The sequence below is a fragment of the Aphelocoma coerulescens genome, chromosome 11 (genome assembly GCF_041296385.1).
Source record: "Aphelocoma coerulescens isolate FSJ_1873_10779 chromosome 11, UR_Acoe_1.0, whole genome shotgun sequence".
Lineage (NCBI taxonomy): Eukaryota > Metazoa > Chordata > Aves > Passeriformes > Corvidae > Aphelocoma > Aphelocoma coerulescens.
Genome location: NC_091025.1, coordinates 7,422,925 through 7,439,554, shown reverse-complemented (window position 1 = coordinate 7,439,554; position 16,630 = coordinate 7,422,925). Strand labels below are relative to the sequence as shown.

General features: G+C 48.0%; 1 protein-coding gene and 1 long non-coding RNA gene across 5 annotated transcripts in view; one reads left to right on the top strand and one right to left on the bottom strand.

The window, feature by feature from the left end:
- Positions 1 to 9,469, top strand: part of PLEKHG4 (pleckstrin homology and RhoGEF domain containing G4) — an 86,978-nt gene extending 77,509 nt beyond the window's left edge. The window contains exons 15-24 of one of the 4 annotated variants that reach the window (XM_069026390.1): positions 826 to 1,075; positions 1,644 to 1,733; positions 2,067 to 2,291; positions 3,210 to 3,380; positions 3,858 to 4,035; positions 4,660 to 4,776; positions 4,863 to 5,129; positions 5,553 to 5,749; positions 6,299 to 6,374; positions 7,602 to 9,469. In XM_069026390.1, coding sequence (XP_068882491.1) covers positions 826 to 1,075; positions 1,644 to 1,733; positions 2,067 to 2,291; positions 3,210 to 3,380; positions 3,858 to 4,035; positions 4,660 to 4,776; positions 4,863 to 5,129; positions 5,553 to 5,749; positions 6,299 to 6,340 — 1,537 coding nt within the window. In that variant the 3' untranslated portion in view covers positions 6,341 to 6,374; positions 7,602 to 9,469. The other 3 variants (XM_069026388.1, XM_069026389.1, XM_069026387.1) reach the window with 3 other exon arrangements.
- A 1,425-nt stretch (positions 9,470 to 10,894) lies between these two features.
- On the bottom strand, positions 10,895 to 12,640 carry LOC138116773 (uncharacterized). Its single transcript, XR_011154352.1, has 3 exons — positions 12,540 to 12,640; positions 12,129 to 12,218; positions 10,895 to 11,010 (listed from the first exon to the last, which is right to left on the bottom strand). It is a non-coding gene; the product is annotated as an uncharacterized lncRNA (long non-coding RNA).
- Between the last annotated feature and the right edge of the window lie 3,990 nt (positions 12,641 to 16,630).

Here is a 16,630-nt window from a genome sequence, read left to right as displayed (position 1 = left end):
GGACACATTGAAATAGTTATGTTTGGTGCTACACTGCCTCACAGTGGAAACCTGGAGTACCTATGAGGCATCCTTTGGGATGTGTGAGAGCAACCTGTGCTAGGAACTGCTGTTCACTGATGAAGCGTTAGGATGCTTCAGTTTCTCTCTCACTTTTACTAGGACAAGCCCAACAGCACCTAGGTCTAGAGCTGTTGTTCTCCCAGGGTTAACATTGCTTCCCACAGTCTCCAGTCATCAGGCTGACTCCTCACAGAAGTTACTGTGACTTCTGCTGTCACTGTTGTTTCAGGAGAGCAGCCATCTGCAGAGCAGCCCACTGTGTCCAGAGCAGGGGCTGGGTACTCTTCCTGAATCTTCAGAACCACAGAATATCCTGAGTTGGAAGGGAGACCCAAAAGGATAATTGATCCAACTTCTGACTCTGCATTGGACTACCCCAAGAATCACACCCTGTGCTCAGGAACCTTTTCCAAATGTTTCTTGAGCTCTGACAGGCTTGGTGCCATGACCGCTTCTCTGGGGAGCCTGTTCCAGTGCCTAACCACCCTCTCTCTGGGTGAAGAACCTATTTCTAATAGCCTCAGCCTAAACCTTCCCTGACGCAGCTTCATGCTGTTCCCTTGAGTCCTGTCAGTGCTCAGGGTCAGAGCTATCATGGACAGTTGTGTGTCTGAGCTTGGACCATGCTAAGGGATAATCTCATTTCCATGCTGGTTTCGGGGAGCGCTTCTGTAGGGAATAGTCCAGTGCTTTGCAGGCACTCTGGGTGCTGTAGCCCAGCTGCAGCCTAGGTCCTTCAAGGCTGAGTGTTTCCTGTTGCAGCAAACTGCGGCACATCATCGATGAGATGGTAACCACGGAGCGGGAATACGTGCGGTCGCTTTGCTACATCATCGACAGCTACTTCCCCGAGATGGAGCGCCTCGACCTCCCCCAGGACCTGCGTGGGAAGCGCAGCGTCATTTTTGGAAACCTGGAGAAACTCTATGACTTCCACAGCCAATACTTCCTGCGAGAGCTTGAGAGCTGCTGCAACCACCCACTGAGGGTCAGCCACTGCTTCCTGCGACACGTAAGGCATCAGGACCTTGCCCCTGGGGTTGGGCTCTTCCAGACATGAGCTTGGTTTCTGTACCTTTCCTGTTGTGCTTTGCTACCAAGAGACCCTGCCAGGGAAACAAAATGTCTGCTCCTTAAAGCCCATCTGCTTCTCCAGGGACATCCCTTACCTGTTTTCTGTCTGTGGTGTAAGTGGGAATGACTTCAGTGAGTGGAGAGGTACAGACCAGCTGTGGGTGAAAAGGGCTGCTGGGCAGAAGCACAGGGACATAGGTCTTAAGGTCAGCTGCCCCATGCATGTTTGCTGCTACCTGGTGTGAATGCTACCGGGTGACCATAGGGGTATGGAAGGGGCTAGGGGTAGCAGGACAATGAATCAGGAAGTCCTAGCTACTCTAGGAGTAGGAAGACAAGAACATTCCGTGGCTCTTAGTGAGCTTGAAGCAAAGTTATTCCTGATATCAGAGGAGGCTCTGGTGCAGCCTGGGAGAGGCAGAAGTACTAGAGTAACCTACCAGGGTCATGGCTGTCCCCGTGTCCTGGGTGCATGGGTCTTACACGAGGATGGATCTCTTCTGCAGAAAGACCAGTTTGGAATGTATGCGCTGTATAGCAAGAACAAGCCGAAGTCAGACTCGCTGCTGGCAAGCCATGGGAATACCTTCTTCAAGGTAAGTTTCACTGCCTCTATCGGGATTGCTCAGTGTTATTTGGTCACTGATCTGTTTAAGCAAAGCCAGTTTCCCTGCCTAAGGCAGGCTCAGTGCTGCCTCTGCTTTCCTGGCATGACTCTGCACAGCTTTATGGAACGGACAGTGCAGAGATGCAGCAAGGGCTTGGGAAAGGAACCCAGCACACAGAAGCTTTGGTCCTGTGGCCTTGCATTTCCCCAAGAATACTCGTTTTCCCTGAGTACCCCAGTCAAGAGAGGTGTCAGTGCTTGCCTGGGGGCCCAGGGTGCTCCTTGGTGAAGCTGCTGCCTTCACTCTCGCTGCATTTCTCAGTTCAAGCAGGTGCAGCTGGGGGATAAGATGGACCTGGCCTCCTACCTGCTGAAACCCATCCAGCGGATGAGCAAATATGCCCTACTCCTGAAGGACCTGATCAAGGAGTGCAGCGAGGCACAAGAGCAGGAGCTGGGCTATCTCCGTGCAGCTGAGGAGATGGTGAAGTTTCAGCTCCGGCATGGAAATGACCTGCTGGCCATGGATGCCATCCGTGACTGTGACGTACGTTCCACTGTCTTCCCCTGCCCTGGGGAACAGAGCCACACTTACTCCCCCTTCTCTAGACCTGGGGTATTTGGATTGTATGGTGAGCCTCCCCTCAGGTTTTCCTAGTGATCAGAGTGCTGTCTGCCAGTACAGTAAAGCAGGACTGCTGAGGCATGGGGCAAGGGAACAGTGGGGCCTGAAGGTCTCCTTGATTTCCTAGGATGGAGAGCCTGGGTGCTGCTACCTTAGCTGGGTGAGCTGCTTGTCATAAACATGCTCCCAGATGCTTACCAGTGATGGGAGGTAGCCTGGCAGCCCTTGCAGATGGCATCCTGTAGGCTGCTTTGGACCTTTCATCTCTTGAGCTGGTGAAAAGAGGATCATCAGGCAGATTGTAAGAATTCAAACTGATGCCAATGCCAGGGGTAGGGCAAAATCATCTAGGTGGGACTTGGAGAGGCATGCGAAGTGGAGCACTGGAAGGAGAAACCTCAGGGCTCAGGGTGGAGTAGGATCAGTCTGGGTCAGGAAGAACTGAGGATCTGGCCTTCTGACCCAGATGGGCTCCTGGCAGTGGGTGGAACTCATTTCCTCCCTGAGAGAAAGCTCTGGCTGGTTCCTGCAGTTGCCACCCCAGAGGTTTGTCACACATCTGCACAGGGTGACAGAAGAGGGTCATCTGAGGGTTATGCCTAGGAGAAAGGTCCAGCTCTCCCCTGAGTTTGGAGCCAGCTGTTTCAGCCTGATGTGGTCTCTAGCAATGCCATGCAGCCTGACTTCTTCAGGAGCCCTCTTAAGATGTCAGGGAGCTGCCACTTCTTCACCACCTGGGCTACAGCTATATGGGACCCCGTTCTCCAAGTCCAGGTCTAGGGCTGCCTGGATGGAGTCTACTACTGATGGAGTCTTTATGAGGATGTCCTCTGTGTCCAGGTAAACTTGAAGGAGCAGGGGCAGCTGGTGCGGCAGGACGAGTTCACCATCTGGCTGGGCCGCAGGAAGTGCCAGCGACACGTCTTCCTCTTTGAGGACCTCGTCCTCTTTAGCAAGCCCAAGAGGATCGAGGGTGGCTTTGATGTGTACATCTACAAGCGCTCCTTCAAGGTAAGGGCAGCTCTGCAGCGCCCTCTTGTGTGCGAAGTGTCCATGGCTGGTTTCCCCACGGTGCATGCCTCTGGAATGGGAAGCAGGAGCACCTTCAGCAGAGGAGCTGTTCCCACCACTTCTAAGCCTCCTCGAAACCATGCAGTGAAGCCAGAAGGGAATACTTCACACATTAATGCCTAGGCCCTCTCTGTGCTGTGAGATGTGGGGCAAGCATTTTCTGAGGGCCGGGGAGTGTGGGGGAAACGTGATGTGTACATGCCAGGGAAGTGGTGCTAATTCTGGCTGAAGCAGTGGGAATTGCCTGAGCTTTCTGTGCTCAGCTGTGCCCAGGACATACCTGCCTCCTGTCCAGACCCTCAGACTCCTTGTTAGGTCTGCCAAGCTGGGGATAGCTCTAACACAAGGTTCAAACAGTTTACTCCTTCTGCTCCTGATGCAGTCTGGTTGATGCTTTGCTTTTCCTGTTCCTCACAGACTGCAGACATTGGTCTGACGGAGAACTCTGGAGACAGCGGCCTGCGCTTCGAGATCTGGTTCCGAAGGCGGAAATCCAGCGACACCTACATCCTCCAGGCCAGCTCAGCTGAGACTAAGCAGGCCTGGACCCGCGACATTGCCAAGATCTTGTGGCAGCAGGCAGCCCGCAATAAAGGTCTGATTCCTTCCTGGAATTCCTTCTGTGCCGCAAAAGGTGCGGGAGCCCTGTTCAGCTCATGCTGTCCTGAGTAGGTTCGGATGCTGTTACCAGGCAGCTCTGTGCAACAAGCAACTGTGCCAGCATGCAGCCTCAGGAGCATGTGCTGGGCTTGGCTGGGCATGTCCCTTCCCTGCCCCTCATCCCCAGGCAACTCTGTATGACTTTAGACACCCACCTGTTCTCCATGAGAGAAACAGGAGATCCACACTCAGGGATTCCTGTCCTGCAAGCACAGACTGTGCCCCGAAAGACTTGCTGGTCTCCCTGTGATCTAGGCCACTACTGAAGCTCACTACTGGATCATGCTGGCCAAATCCCTCCTGCCCCCGCAGGCTTCCCGCTTGGCAGGACTCTAGTAGGTGGCATGGCACTGAGCTACTTGGCCAGAACAGGGCATGATTGCTTGTTCTTGGAGACTCCACAGCACTGGGGAGGGAAGGAAGGGGAGAACAGATCTAATCTCAGCAGTTCAGAAACAGCCTGGCCCAGGAGTGCTCTAACCTGTGGCTGAATAATGCCTGTGGGGAGGGTTGGGTCAGGTCAACCTCACATTGTGGCTGTGGGTCTCTTCTTCTCCAGAAATCCGTATGCAGGAGATGGTCTCCATGGGTGTGGGTAACAAGCCATTCCTGGATATCAAACCCAGTGAGGCAGCTATCAGTGACCGTGCTATCGATTACATCATGAAAGGCAGAGGTAGGTGCCAGCTGTGCCTTCCCCCTTTCTCTGTGAGAGTGAGGCAGGACTGGTTCTCAGGGAGTTTTTTGTATGCTTTCTGGCAGGTGCCAGGACCAGAGCATCAATTGCAGTGTCTCTGTTTGACCATTCCAACCCCTTCAAGAGGACACAGATGCAGCTCTCCACCGGCAGCACCCCCACTGCCTACGCTCCTTCCTCCTCCTCCTCCCTGCTGGGGCCCCTCAACCTCCACATGTACCTTGACCAGACTCTGCTGCCAGGAGTCCTGGCCCCCAGACGCCCCTTTGACATTGGCACTTGCATCGAGGAAGATGAGCTGGAGCACGAGACCAGCAGCCAGCCCTCACTGAGTACGTATGGCCCCAGTGTTCTGCAGCACCTCGGATATGTGGGCTCATTCCCACACCTTGTTCGGTGCTGTTTGGTCAGACCAGACTCTCTGGGGTCACAGCAGTCCCTGTCTCCTACCCACACCAGGGCATGAGGGCCCTGCCCTTCCATGCCAGCTTTGTCTCAGCTTCCATGGGGGAAGTTAGCTCAAATGCAGGGGTTAAAAAATACCTGCTGAGCTGCAGCCATACCCACAGGCAGGCTTGGTGTTGGTGTTGATTTGTTGTCTGTGGCCTTAAAGAGGCCCGGACAGGAGTGTGGCTGACATGTGGGCTTGTGTGGCCAGTGCCTTTGCAGACAGGTACATTATCAAGTGTATGTGGCACAGCTTAATAGCAGCCCAAAGTCATGGTTATCAGAGTGACTTTCCTCTCTTTCCCCAGCAACAGAGAGCTCAGAGTCATCGCACTGCATGTCAGCCACTGGCTCCAGTGGCTCCGACAGTGGCTGTGTCTCCAACGTCCCACAAGAAAGCTTCTGTGAAGACATGAGCTCGCCCCCCTACATGCCTGTGGGCCCACAACACAGCTCTGCCATGGAGGGCAGACCCAGGTTCACAAACAGCCAGTACATTTCTGCAGTAAGTGCAAGCAGCCTAAACACTCTCTTCACTTTGCCTGTTCCTGCAACTGCTTCTCCAGTTCAAGCCACTGCCTCTCACAGGGGGACCGAAGATGCTGCTTTTGGGCTCGGGGTCACTGTGGGGAAGTGACATTTTCCTCTTGCAGAGACTTGCCCCCTCTGGGGTGGGCAAGAGCCCCTCTGGTGCAGGAGCCACCCCTGTGGTGGCCAAGATCCCTGAGGAGAGGAGCTGGAAAGGACCTGCAGTGCTGGAGGCTGCACAGGGAGGGGTTGCTGCACAAACAGGAGTTATAATGCTGCCGTGGCCTGGGGTACATATAAAACAACCTGGAATGGCTGGAGCTCTGCTGCAGATGCTGCCAAACTCCTTTCCTGGGAGGTTTTGGCCTTTTTTGGGGAGCGATGAGATGGAGGAGTGGGAGCCTGTTGCTCTGAGATGTCAGTGTGTTCCTAAGAGTTCCTGAGAGCTGCTTCCCTTCCCACTAGATTGTGTCCTATTGCTGTTGTCCTCTAACCCTGTACTAATGCTGGCTTCTCTCTTCTGCAGAAAGCAGGCCAGGTCACCATAACTCCCTCAAGAATAGTGTGAGCCCCTCGGCCCTGCCTCAGGAAGTGGAGTTGTTGTAAGTAGCCCCTGCAGCAGTTTCTCCAGCAGCTCTGAGTGCTGGTCAGGTTTGGCAGTAGCTCTGAGTCAGGGAAACCTCACCCTCAGCTTCTCTTTTGAGTTTTCCCCATGTGTTCCTGACTGGTGTCTGAGGCTCTGATTCATCTGGTTACAGAAGAGCAGCTCCCATGGAGCCACACTCTGAACAGCTGGTCTGATGCTTTCTGCCTTGCAGAAGCAAAACAAGCAAAATCATGTTCAGATAGTAGAGGCTTGACCACCTCCTGAGTGTTCAGATGAGCTGTTTTCCTCCTTTGAATGCTGCCCACCTGTCTAACCACTAATCTGTTTCTTGTGGCTGTTTGCCAAAATCCTGCTCTTAGTTCCTCTGAACTGCCTTGGGGAATCATGGTATTCTCCCCAGGGTGAATTTATCCCACAGTTTCCTTTGAACCTCCAAAGGAAATGGTGCTTCACCAGAGGCAGAGGAACCTGCTAGGTTATGGTCAAGATGCCCTGAGGGAGCTGCCAGATGTTGCTCCTGTACTTAGTGATTTTGGGAGGATGCCTTGTCTGCGAGGAAATCGCTGTTGATCCAAGGAGGGTGAGCCCTGACAGGACTTGCAGCCAAGCAGGGCTTGTGCTCATAGGTGGCAGCCCTTGGTATGTCATGTCAGGGCCCACTCAAACCAGCCTGCTCCTGCCTCAGCCTTGTCCTCTCTGTCATTAGGGCTGAGCCTCCTTTTTCACAGGGAGCAGAGGGGTACAAGTGTGAGAGAGGCAGGATTGGGGCTTGAAGGGTCAAGGCACAGGGTGGTGAGTGGCTCATAGGTTTGGCACTGTGGGGTGTGACACTACACAGGCCCATGGCTCGTGACCTGCAGGTGCAGGTATTCAGAACCAGCTGTACAGAACCAGCCAAGGTTCAGATTTAAGATCCAGAGCCCCTTCTGGAGGGTCACAGATGAGACTTTTGAAGTGGCCACAGGAGCAGCAGGGACAGCAGCACATAGCCTTTGGGCAAGTCCTGAGGCACAGAGGCAGATCTCCACATGGGGGAAGCTGTGCTTCTCCTGCAAAGCTCTTCCACTAAAACATTCTATCCCCACCAAAATTTACCTCTGACAAACAGCGGATTTCAAGTGTTTGGCAAAGTCACTGCTGGCCAGGACAGAGGGACCTGTGGGATCCTGCCACATCGTGGGAGTGCAGCTGGTCTAACCCATTGCACGGTGCTGTGTTCCAGGTTTGATTGCCATTTCAAACTCACTGAAGACCCCAGGCCTCTGACCAGTAGAAGGAGACAGTCTTCATCCATGAAGATATTTTTTGCCCATAATCAGACTCTTTCAAACAGCCTAAAACCTGACCTCTGCCTGGGGGGAAGTCCCAGGAAGGCTTCTGTCAACTAAATGTAATAGCTTTGGTGTTGGATGGGACCTTGGGCATTTAAAACTTGTTAGCCCTATATTTATAAGTAATAAGTAACATAGCAGTTTGGAGAAAAAAAAGTGTATTATTTTTAAAGCTATGAGTTGTACAGATTTTTATTACAAGTGACTCTGTTACTATTTGTTGTGTAAGCTGCACATTTTATAAAGTTTTTGGAAGGGCATGAAGAGAAATTGAGGTATTTAAAAAAAGTAGTATAACTTTCTGTTTCAGGGTTATATTGACCTGAAGCTCAAGATTTAACGTCCTTCCTTATGTTCTAAATATGTCTATTGTAGCAATAATTTATTTCCTTGGCTTAACACTTTCATTCTAATAAAAGCAATTTCATTGTTAGAGTGAATTGTTTCTTCAGATGGTTCTTCCAGTGCCTTGGTGCTGAGCTAATCTCTCTCATAACCATCTGTCAGCTCTGCCACTCTATCTGTGCCACCTCTGCTCTAACCGACTGCCAGCTCCACCTGCAAATCCTCAGTGCATTCACCAGAGAAGGGGGAGATGCCCAGGCAGAGACTCCCCTGATGCCAGTGGGGAAGCTGACACAGAGAGGGAGCTTTGGAGCAGCCAGCAGAGATGTCAGGAGGAGTGAGGAAGAGGAACTGTCTGGTGGAGCTCAGGAGGCAGCGAGGTTCCTGGCTCTAATTTCAGCCACTTGCCCCCTGTAGCTGCTGTCCTAGTGCAAGTCTCTCTCTGCTGGCTCATGTTCCAGTGGCTTAGTTCAGGTTCCATTGTGCTTTGTCCTGACTGTGCCCCTGGTTTTGGAGTGACAGGGACTGGCTCCTTGCTTCACCTCTGACTCAGCCCCTCTCCTGGTACTTCAGTCCCACTGTCGTGGCTTGTTTGAAGAGCTTTGGATGGTGCTGGCATTTGAGACCAACAGGTTTTGAGTGTAATGGGTTGATTATAATGCTGAACCTTAAGTGCATGTTGTTTGAAGTAACACAGCGTAACTGGAGGACAAACAAGCCCTGTGTTCCAAGGTGGCTTTTTCATGAGTAACGTCCCAGGTCACTGTGTGGCTGTGACACCCTCCTCCTGTTCTTGCAGGAAATGAAAATTAGCATTTTTGGAAACAGTAGTTATTTGGCTGCCAATCTCCTGCTTGCTTCTGGTTTATACAGAGCTGTAAATCAGGCTCCTGCAGGTGTGAGAGAAGTGCCACATTTGGCCTGAGGAGGAAGATGGAGTAGTAATTTGTTTAACTGCAATTTTCTCCCCTTGGCAGTCTAGGGTGTTACACCCCACAGCCACCCTGGAGACAGTGTTCCTTCAAGTTTGGAAATTCCTGTACTGTATATAAAACACTTGTTTATTTTTAATAAGCTGGATGTTTTTAAACCTTGTTCTTTTTTCAGACAGCAAAGAGAATACAGCTTGACGCCTTTGTACAAATTTGTGTGGGAAAGTTATACAGGGAATATTTTACAAGTTACTATTTTGAGATAACTGCTGGGTTAATGCAAGGTTTTTGAGCTGTCAAGACAGCAATAGCTCATGTCACAAGAGGGAGAGAACTTACTAATGCAACAAGAGGAACATGAAACTTCTGGAATTTCTCAGTTTCAAAGGTTTCTAAATTGCTGGAAAAATCTTCAGTATTGTTTACCTGACACTGTTTTTTCAGGGTTTGATTGATTTGTCTAATAAAGGTTATTTTCTTTATATGAATCTTATTTTATTGTGTCATGATTTCAGCAGAAGGAGACAGGGAGTGCTGAGAGGAGCAGTTGTCCCTGGGGTGTCTGAATACCCCCTCAGAGTACTGGGGGCAGCGTGCAGTAACATTTCTCTGACCACACCTAACTCAGCAGGTTGTTGGGGTGAGGCTGATGGTGCCTGTCATTTTAAACACTGGAAAGTACACAAACAGTTTTTTCCCCCTATTCCATATCTGCCACCCAGACAATGAGAAAAAAAGTTTGGTTTTGTTGGCATAAATGGAAATCTTTCCATTGCCAACCTTGACTTCCACAGCGTCTGAGCTACATGTCAGGAATCCCAAATTAGATGATGCATTTCTGAGAGGGTGCAACCAAAATCAATAAGCTCCTAAACCAGAGGTGTTCCCCCTGAAATCTTTGTCAGAATTGGAATTTTCAATACTTTTTCCAGCTATTGCCCTTCTACAAGTGACATTCTCTGCCCCTTCTTTTCTTCTCCCACCCCCTGCTTTCACTAACCAGGGGTAGTGATGATAAAGTCTGCTACTGAAAAGCAGGAATCCCACTCTGCCCAGTGACACCCATGACACATCTCACATGGACAACTCATCAAGGCATTTTCCATAGGGAATCCCCTAAAGATGAGTTCAATGGGCTGTTAGGAAATCCTTCCCAGGATTCTCTGCTAGCAAGTTATGGGCCATTGTACTTGGCCCTACCCAGTTTATACTCCCATCAATTCCCAGGCATAGCTTGGACATTCAGGTGTTAGAATTATAAAATCCTGGAATGGACTGGGTTGGAAGAAACCTTAAAGACCATCTCATTTAACCCCACTGCCATGGGCAGTTACACCTTCCACTAGACCAGTTGCTCCAAGCCCCATCCAACCTGGCCTTGGACACTTCCAGAGATGGGGAATGCAAGAATTCTAATGTGGTGGAATATTCACAGGACTCTGGTGTTTTAAGCCATCTCACTTTCTGATGACTGATAAATTTTATAGACCTAACAGATTGCTATGCCTGTAGAGGGAGAGTGTCCTCTCCTCTAAGCTCCCTGAGTTCTCCTGACTGCTGCAGTTTTTTCAGCCTTAGAGCGGGGACACCAGCAGAGGGGGCAGATGGAGTATTTTTCAGCTGGACAAATCCAACTTTGCTGGTCCTGCCTTAAAAAAAACCCCACAAAAATCTGAAGAGAGGTGAATTTTTCCTTTTTGTTAAAGATGTGCAGGCAGTGCACAAATCATAGACTGCTTTGGGTTGGAAAGGGCTTTAAAGATCACCTTGTTCCAACCCCCTGCCATGGACAGGGACACCTTACAATAGATCAGGTTGCTCCAAGCCCTGTCCAGCCTGGCCTTGAATGCTTCCAGGGATGGGGAATGCAAGAATTCTAATTCAGTGGGATGTGTTCCTGGCCATACCTCAACAGGTCCATGGTAAATGTGATGGTGCACAGTTTGTTAATGCAGTAATAGACTATGGAGTTTTGCTGGTCTTCCTCTCCCAGCCTTTGGAGAGGGAACATCTTTAAACAATCCTAAAAAGAGAAAGAAGTAAAAAAACCCAAATATGATGTTAAATGCAAAATGTTAATATTTGGTGTTAGAAATCTCAAGCAGCATAACATTTTTGAGACAATTCTGTTAAAAAAAAAATGGAAATCAGAAGAAACTCAGAGTTTAGATAAAACTTGGAAGAAATGCAAATATTAATGTTTGAAAATTGACATTTCATCCAGCCAGGATGTATAGATTCACCCTTCACTGGCACAAGATAAATTACACTATAATTAAAATTAAAAATACTTGTAGCTATATAGGAAATTAAATCTTTGTTAGAGATTCCCATTTAATATTTTTGTTTATGCAGATACAGAGTAGGGAAAGAGGAACACTTTCCTGTTGTACATGACAGTAAATTCAGTGGTGTTCCATTAGGATGAATTCATTTTCAGGCCAACTGAACCTTCTCAGGGAGCAGCAGAAAGGGCAATACCACCTTTTTCAGATTAAAACATTTGTATTCAATAAGATGGGGCAGTATAAAATTGTCCTCAGACAGAACAGCTGCTTTAACTGTAGTTAATTAAAAACAAAACCCCAGTGATGACCATTAAATGAGCTGTTACATAAAGGTCAAGCATGAAATTTGGAACAGTTTCTGTGCTCACCAACCAGGGCAGATGAGTTGAATTGACAACTATTTGTTTGGATACCTATCAGGAGCCTTGATAAAATTATGTACACAAACTCTTTGACATCCTTCTGCAAACAGTATTAGCTAAGAATGAAAAAAAGCCTAGAAAAACCACATAGAAAATCCCACTTTGCCTGCAAGAAAGTCTTCAGCTGCAAAATTAATGCTCATACAATAAAATCAACAGAGCTAAGAAAGGGTAACTTTAAGGTCTGTGTGTGAAAATGAAGGTGCCTAAACATAAAACTGTGTTGGTCCATGAATAACTTATGACTGTCAGACTTACCCTGTGCAGGAGCTTCTTTCCACAACAGAGATTCAGGAAACAGAGTGACTTTGTTTTTGGGAATTGAGAAATACCAGTCTGTGACATTAAAATTAATTAACTCTTCTTCTGCAGATCCCACAATGCTCTATGCTTCCTCCACAAAGAAAACATATTGAGGGGCAAGAACAAACCTGTAAATTCCAGAACAGCCTGATGTCTGGAATGTTTTTAAGTTTTTCTCTACAAATGGCCCAGAAAAGGAGACGGATCAGGCTGCATGTCTGGAAAAGGATGGGGGGAAAAAACCTCTGTAAATGGATGCAAGAATTAAACTCAGTAGCTTCCAGAGCCACCTTGTAGCTCCAGACTGTACTGATAGTTAAAGATGATGTGGTGAACAAGGCTTTCTCATAGATAAGCTCATCAATTTCTTATTGCTGATACTGTTCAAGCAAGAAAGATGAAAAATTTTAAGAAAAACAACCAGATACTAAAATCTTGGTATTTCTGGGGTTCATCCAATTTTAGGGGACAGTGGAAGAAAGACAGCACCACCAAAACACCCTCATGGCACCACTGCTGTAAGGAAAGTACTCACAGACCTTCCTGAGGGAATCAGGCAACTCAGGCTGCGTGCCCAGCCAGCAGCTTCCCCCTGCACAGAGGGGGCTCAACCCTGCTCCGAGCCACGGCTTGAGCCTCCTCATCCCACCCCCTCAGGCCTGGAGGAAGGGGCAGGGCTGCAATTTATTTAAAAGCCAATTAACACAGTGCTAACATGACAGATCTCTTTAATTAGATGCTGTTTGTGTCATTTCTCTTAAAACGGGAAACAGGTGAGGAGCAAGACCCAAACAATAAAAAACGCCAAAGAAACCTGGAATATGACAGCTAATAAATCAACTAATCAATTTGATCTTCTGGGATTTTTAGTTAAAAAAGATAAAGAGGGCTTTAGATAAAGATACAGCAGTGCTCATCAGTATTTAATTAATATTTTATTAATATGCATTAATATTTTAATAATATTTAAATATGTAAACTATTTTTCAAAATAGTATTTTTAAGCTTCCTCAGGAGATAAGCTCAGCATTTAAAAAAGGAGCATCAATATGAACACAGGCTAACTCCAGGTGTTAGTATCTATATCTGTTAATAATTTATACATTAAATATTAATATCTAAATAAATCTGTACAATAATAACTGCAATTCTGGGGCTGTGTCACACCTCAGGGATGGGTTTGCAAGTCTTGAACATTCCCTTGGGTTTACCCATTATCATCTGTGTTGCTACTGGCAGTCTCAGCTGACATAAAGATAATTTATTTAATTTCTTTATTAATAAGCTTTCCAGGCAGTGGTTCAGAGGCTGGTTTTGGTGTTGGGTTTATGATTTTGGAGTCGCTGGTGTCTGACGTTCTCTGCTGGCCGCCTTGACTGCAAATACATCGATGTAGAAGCTCTGTTAGGTGCTTTTAGATGGCAGATCTGATAGGGAGGATGGAAAAGGGGAAGCCACACGGTGGTTTAGGATAAGGGGGAAATGTTTTCTGAAAAAAATTAAAACATAAAATAAAGATATTTTTATTATCCCATTGATAAATAAGCACTGCATAAACAAATGGCTGGTCACTGTTGTCCTCTCCAGCCCGTGCCCTGTGAACCCACTGACAGTTCCAAGCTTTGGTGTCGGACAGATCCCGTGTTTAGACGGTGCCTGTGGAGTTTCTGTGTTTACATCCCGCGCAGTGTTTGACATCCCCCGCGTCCCAGCCGTGCTGGCCCAGCAGCTGCCGCACAGAGGAGCTGCTCAGCTGCCAGCCGGCCTCTCCCGAGTCCCGGGAAAACAACAGCAACCCGCCTGAGCTCCTTGTTCTTCTCAAAGCTCCGTCTCACTGGAGCAAGAAATCCTTGCTGGATTTATGAGGGTGGAAGGATGGACCTCAATGGACAGGAGCCTCGTTGGGTTTTGTGATTTACCTTGAAGTCTACTGGGTAATAATCCCAAGAAAATGATGTTGCATGACTGTCCCAAGACGGGCTAAGCCTGTATCAATAATGTGAACAGGAGGATGCTGAGCTTTTCCCCTCTGCTCCATACCCTCCTGTTCCTGACATGCATAAGGCAGGGATAACATTGCAGATGCTGCAGGGAAGTGTTTAAATCCAAAGCAAAAATCTGTTTCCTATTAGGTCTCAGGGAAAAAAAAAAAAATCCATAGAAACATTTCTGTTTAGAATTGTTTCCTGACATCACCTGAGCTTCCTGCCAAAACTCCAGATTATCTTGGTGTGTTTCAGATTTTACTGCTTGTTTAGGTTATTTTTTTGCACACCTATGCAGGAATGCTTGGAAAATGTCTCTTTTTTTGCTTTAGAAGTGTGTTTGAGACATATACTTCAAAGCAGTGACATAAGGGTTTGCTTAAACTCACACCATGATACATTCCTGGACATTCATCGCTTCCGAGGGCTCAGCAGCACCATTGGAAAGCTCCAAGGGACTTACCAGACATGGGGAAAACTGTACAAAAGTGATTCATTTCTTGTAACATTTATGACCCTTTGTGATTCTGGGAATCTGGGGTTTGTTTTTTTATGTCTTGTCTCATCCCAAAGGGATTATCTGATTCAGTAGCTGGATGAAAGGCTTTAGAGGAACCATGTAGCAGCTTCCACGCTACAGGAGATGGATCAGGCTGCTGCTTCCAGCTACTGCATCTCCAGGAATCAAACACCCACACAGAGTAAAGAAAAATGCAGGGAGCCTTCAGAGATACTGGGTATCGAGTAAATGGGGGCTGATGTGGTTCATAAGGCTCACAAGAATTGATGCAGAGCAATAACTTGCATGTGGTGCCAGGGCCAGCTGTGCCCTATTGGCATTTCCCAGGAGCTTGGAGTCATGGTACAGCAAGAATGAGGTCACTCTAAGGAAGCCAGAGCATCACAGGATGGATACCTGGGCTGCTGAAGGACCAAAACAAGCTTTCCTACAAACAGAATGCAGCCTCTCACAGGCAGCCCTGGAGATTTTCTGCTGTGTGTAACCTCCAGCTGCTGGATCCCACAGTCCCTTTTGTCCCTTAGGAGAGCCCAGCCTGTTAGAAAGATGCCCAGAACAGCAGCACCTGTGAGTCCACCCACCCTTCTCCCTGCATTTCCTTCAGATGAGTTGTTTTGGAAAATGTCCAAGTTCCCAGGTGTTATTTCCAAGACTGGAATTGAAACAATTGACAAAACTAAAGGAGCCCAGGGCTGTTCTGCAGGACAGGCAGAAGTGTGGGTTGGCCACAGGCAGGGGACCACTCACCTGTCATGGCAGGAGGTGGTACCTGCATCCCAGCAGAATTCCTCCAGTTGTGTCTGCTTCTTATAATGCCCCCCACTGCTGGCAAATGGGTGGATTTGGGACACAGCAGAGAGCTATTTTGGTGACCATTGACACGTTATACACTTAATGAGGCTGGAACTGGTCACAGACTTCTAAGCCAAGTCATGAAAATGCCAGTTTGGTGGAATATTCTGTGTCTGATGAAACCATTTTTTTCCTAGAAAAATATCTTAGGTCAAAACAAGAGAGAGGAGACTTGCCTTTTGCAATCACAGAGCTCCACTGATGTGCTTCCAGCTGTCTCAGCACATGTTATTGATCTCTTGGAACAGTTTCTATCAGTTATTAATGACTGTCAACAAGCTCTGCATGAAATCTTAACATGAATCTTGGCTGTAGCTGCAGGTCTTGAAATACAGAGCTCTGGGCTAAACTTAGAGCTCCAAGTACAAAAGTTTTAAAGTGTGATTTTGAATAAATGGAAATCAGCCTAGCGAAGAGAAGAGGAGACCTTAGAGCAACTTCCAGTACCTAAAGGCACTCCAAGAGAGCTGGAGAAGGACTTTGGACAAGAGCATGGAGTGCCAGGATAAGGGGGAATGGCTTCACACTGACAGAGGGCAGGGTTAGATCGAATATTAGGAAGAAATTCTTCCCTGTGAGGGTGGTGAGGCCCTGGCACAGGTTGTCCAGAGAAGCTGTGGCAGCCCCAGCCCTGGAAGTGGTCAAGGCCAAGTTGGATGGGGCTTGTAGCAACCTGGTCTAGTGGAAGGTGTCCCTGCCCATGGCAGGGGGTTGGAACTAAAGGATCTTTAAGGTCCCTTCTAGTCCCAGACATTCTATGGTTCCATGCTGAAATCAGTGGATCACTTTTGGAAAAATATCCTTGCAGCAGGTGCCCTCTCCCAAATGCCTGCTTACCATTTAATTATTTTTCTGCAAAAAATCTCACCCAGGTCCTTACTACCCCCAAACCATCCTGCTGCCACAGCTGACCAAAGAGAGCAGCCACAATGTTCCCAAAACACCTCTTCCAGCTGAGAAATGCACCAGTCCTGAGAAATGCACCATCATCCCCACTAGGAAGATGTGCATCAGCACATGGCTCTGGGTAGCTCTGGAGTTCAGAGCAATTATGCAATCGTGCTCTGTACAGGGAACAAACCAGACATCAAATATGGATCATGTTCAGTTTTACCTTGCATGGTATCTCGTGTTGCATATCTGGTGAATGCAATCCTTGCCTTTTGTTTTCTTCCTCTGCATCTTCCTGCTCCCATCTCCCCCGGTGTTCTTACGGCTCTGCCGCAGTTATTACATTAACAAAATGCAGGGGTGAGTCCTGGATAATAACATT